General features: G+C 44.6%; 1 protein-coding gene across 1 annotated transcript in view; it reads right to left on the reverse strand.

Annotated features, from left to right (window-relative positions):
* Positions 1 to 3121: 3121 nt before the first annotated feature.
* Positions 3122 to 4404, reverse strand: part of LOC126984178 (uncharacterized) — a 1713-nt gene continuing 430 nt past the window's right edge. Inside the window, exons 1-2 of the mRNA XM_050837628.1 lie at positions 4351 to 4404; positions 3122 to 4053 (exon numbers count right to left, since the gene is read on the reverse strand). The exon at positions 4351 to 4404 is cut by the window's right edge and continues 430 nt beyond it. Coding sequence (XP_050693585.1) covers positions 3405 to 4053; positions 4351 to 4404 — 703 coding nt within the window. The 3' untranslated portion in view covers positions 3122 to 3404. The remainder of the gene's footprint in view (positions 4054 to 4350) is intronic.

The following is a 4404-nucleotide window of genomic DNA, read 5'->3' on the forward strand; positions in this document are numbered from 1 at the left end:
TACGGCTCAAACCGGGCGACCGGACCGCTCGATTCTGCACCTGTTAGGGATGAAATGCGTGACGCGAGCGCGCCGATATCGTGAGTTACCACTGAAAGTCAGAATGCGACGCTTTCTCCTCCCGATTTGGAGCGTAGGGATAACTGAACTATTTTAACGGATGGGTTTCGGTCACGACGGTCGACGATTTGGACCATTCGGGAGGCAGAATCTGTCGCGCTCGTCACCCTATATGTTCACAGGTGTGCTCAAGGCACTTCGCTACACGCTAGATGCGCTACTAAGGTGGCGTTGGACCGTCACTGGTAACGCTGGGGAGGTCGTCGTCAAAAAAAACCCATAGCCTGTACACCCCCGCTGACCCTCCACCCCCCGCATCTTAATTGTTAGTAAATTGACACAAGAACACACACATTCACCTATTAGAATCGGACACTCTGAAATAAAAAAAAACATTAGTTGCACTAAAACAAACCTATATTATCAGAATAGGACGCTCAGAAAGACAAGAACACACATTCACCTCGATAGAGTTAGACGACATTTAGTTGTATTATAATTGGATGATAAAATATACAAGAACACACATTCACCGATAGAGTCAGAATCTGTTCATGATCAACACTAGCTAGAGTGGGGTCCGATATTTGACGATTTCGTTTCATAACAGTCTCCTAAGCGTTAATCTAAAAATTGAGTTTTTCTGAGGGGAAGGTATATAAATTATTAGAGAGGGAGAAAGTAGGAATCTGTAAAGTTATATTCTCGAATTTAGGTAGTTTGTCGCGACAAAGATAGAAATTGGACGCTCCGTAGTGCACAGACACACATTCATCTCAATTAAGTTTATAATCTGTATGCACCCCCATGAAGATTTGGACCCCACTTTGTACTATCGATGTACATATACCCATGCAAAGTTTATATTCTGAAGTTAGTGTAGAGACATTCACAGCTAACCATACAGCTACAGGGCCATCAACCGCTTGTTCTGTGATGGGAGTTCTCATAAGAATTACCGCTAGTTTGTCGTTCTTGAGATTAGAAGGCGAGTACTCGTTAGCTTTTATTTCGTTTTTTCAGCCGTCTTCGGAGATTTTTTGTATCCTTCTTCTTTTCTGTTTGTATCGTCTGTTTTGTCTTTTTTGTCTTTTCATTTTATTGTTCTTGCCTTTCATCTTCCTCCTTCCTGTCATTTCACTTTTGTATATTATTTTTTTTACTTCTGCTTCCTCGTTTTGCTTTCCTGCGTTTTTACATTCTCATAATATTAATCTTCCCAATTTCTACACATTTAAATACTCTCTTTTGTTTCTCTTCTTTCCCATTCGTGTTTATTTTTTCCTCCTTTTTATTGTTTTCTTCCAACTTTTTATATTTATTTTCATATCCTCTTACTTTTTCATATATTCTAAGTCTTATTTCGCCTCTTATCCCTTCTCCCTACTCTGCCTTGCTTTAATTCTTCCATCGCCTTCCTCGTAACTTCCTTTTTGTATCCTCTACGTTCTTTTAGTTATAATTCCTTGACATTTTTTCTTCCATTTCCTTCTTCCGTTTTCTTGTTCATCTTTTTGTTTCCTTTTTGCAAGTCTTGTTTTTACTTCATCTAATATTTTTTCCTTTCTTTTTTTTCTTCGTCCTTCTTCTTTTGCTTCTTTTCTTCCTGTTACTCCTTCAAAACTCTCACTTACTCATACTTATTATTTCCATATTACTCCTTCTCCTCCTTTTTCCTGCCCACAAACTTTTCCTTCGATTTTGCATTCCGCTTTCATCCTTTTCCTCCTATTCTCTTCCTTTTCTTCTGCAGTGGTGATGCCGGGAAGAAGGGTGGAGGGGGGCGGATATGGTAGTCCTGGTGGTTGAAGTGCCTGCCATGATGGTGTTAATGGTCGTTATTCAAGTGGTGGGTGATTAGTAGTGGTGGTAGCGGCAGTGTTCCTGATAGTGTTATTAGTTGGAATGCTTATTTTGAGTTTAGGTCTACGGGTTTGTTATACCATGTTTCAGTTACTATTCTTCCATTGTGTGTGTGTGTGTGTGTGTGTGTGTGTGTGTGTGTGTGTGTGTGTGTGTGTGTGTGTGTGTGTGTGTGTGTGTGTGTGTGTGTGTGTGTGTTTGTGTGTGTGTGTGTGTGTGTAAAATTAACCGTGGCCTAATCGCGTCTTCCTTTTAGTGTCACATTTTTGCACAGCTCTCCTCCGCCCCGCCCTTCTCGTGGCCTGACAGCCAATCACACAGCAGAGCTGTGTGGGATGCCAGGTTCCACTTCTCGTAAAATTCGTCAGTTTTATCTGTGTTTTACATGCATAAAAAGGTCGAAGATACATAAGTGTGTACCATGTGGACGTATTTTTTTTATTATTTTTTCATTTGATTATGTTCGACTTTGATTAAATCCAGTCAGTGAAGAATTAGAACGGCCAGACTGGTGTGTTGACATCGTCACTTGATGAGAGAGAGAGAGAGAGAGAGAGAGAGAGAGAGAGAGAGAGAGAGAGAGAGAGAGAGAGAGAGAGAGAGAGAGAGAGAGAGAGAGAGAGAGAGTTTTGTGGGAGCTATTTTCAGGTAAATGGAAACAATTTTGTTAGCAAAATTTCAATATTTTGATTTATTGATGAAGGAGTTATTGGCAAGTCGGAGAACAGATTTGGCACGATTCTTGGCATAAATGTGAAGACCATTTTTAGCAAAAGTTCTAAGGCTCCGGCACCTTCTGTGAGCTGCCTCAATCGTTGATAGCACGCGAACAAGCGTGACTGAACCAGGGAGTTTTGCCATGATAAATGAATAACGCGGAATGTGTGGCTCCATCCCGATCTCACCTCCGTCACGCTCTGGGCACGCGTCTCAGACCTGGAAGCTATAATCATTCCGCAGAGAATGAGAGAAAAATAAACTCAGGTCATCACACTGAGCTGAAGCATACAGGCAAGAGCATTCCAATACCTTTCATTTAAATATAGTTTTAAAATAGTTGGTCGTTCAGACAACTCCTTACATAACGTTTCTTGTTCTGAGGTGCAACACGACCCCACTATCCCTGCCTAAGGTTTTTTGTAAGACAATATTTTCTATTTTTTCATTTGAAATATAAGATAAGAAATGTAGGCACACATGCGTCCAAACACTCCCCACAGATGCGACACTCTTGAACAATTTGTTCCGTAGAAGTGGCACCGTTCCATGGGATGCGTTCCTCTGCATGGTGATTTTAGTCAGCTGGCGAGCCGTTCCTCTCAGTGTGATTGTGGTGCTTCTTGGCACTCCTCAGTCTCTGTTATCACCAGTCAGCGACAGTGACTGTTCAGCGGGTGTTGAGAAATGCACCCAGAATGTACGTCACCTGTACGTCGCTGAACATTTGAGTTTGATCACGACGCTGTGTACTCGCCCGGTGCTCACAGAAACTCGCCACCACTCGGCTTTGCGCCTCTCTTGGCACGACTTCTGCTGCGGGAGTTGGTGCCCCGATGTGTCTGTCCCTCGTAGAAATGCTTTGTTTCGTATCTGGGCGGGACGTGGCTGCTGGCGTTGTGCTGGCGGTGCTGTGAGTGGCGGCTGTTGGTGTAGTTGTGTGCAGCATACCAGCCACTGTTTTGCTGGAAGGAGTCGTTGCTCCGCTGTGCCGGCCTCGCGAGGTGCCGAGGTGCGCCACGCAGCGAGTTAGAGGCGGATCTAACGGGCTGCTGGTAAGGCCTCGAGGTAAAGTTGGGAGGCTGAGTGACTTGGAGCGGCGCGGCGTATCTGAAGGTGTCGTGGCCACGGTACACCTCACGTTCCTTAACGGGGGCGCGGAGGTTACCAAGGTTGAAGCGCACATGTCCTGGATAGGTGGACCGTGGCTTCTTTTCTTTCTTCAGGATACTTTTAGGAGACTTCCCTTCAGTAGTGGTATTCATTTGTGCACAGCGAGCTGCTCCAACTGTTTGCTGGTGTCGTGTGTTGTGTTTCTTTACCGCGTCCTTTGCTGACCCTTTCTGTGGCTTCACTGTTCTCTCCTTTCGCCTTTCCAGCTCAGGACGAATGCTGGAGAGAGGAAAGCCATACCTGAAGTAGTCGTAGCCACAGTACAGTTCACGATCCTTGACGAAAGTGTTCAGGTTCTGGAAGTTAAAGCGCACACATTTATGAGCGGTGCTGGCCGTCTTTCCTTTCTTGAGGATCCCTGTGAGATGTTGTGGCTCATTGATTTTGTTGTCTGCATCTGTTGCTTCCTCTGTTACTGTTTTCTGAGCCTCTGGCAGTTTGTTTACTGCTTCCTTTGGTGGCTCTTCCTGTGGCTCCACTGCTCTCTCCTTTAGGCTTTCCAGCTCAGGACGAATGCTGGAGAGCGGGAAGCCATACTGGAAGTAGTCGTAGGCACAGTACAGCTCACGATCCTTGACGAAAGTGTTCAGG

Source organism: Eriocheir sinensis, chromosome 5, assembly GCF_024679095.1.
Source record: "Eriocheir sinensis breed Jianghai 21 chromosome 5, ASM2467909v1, whole genome shotgun sequence".
NCBI classification, from domain to species: domain Eukaryota; kingdom Metazoa; phylum Arthropoda; class Malacostraca; order Decapoda; family Varunidae; genus Eriocheir; species Eriocheir sinensis.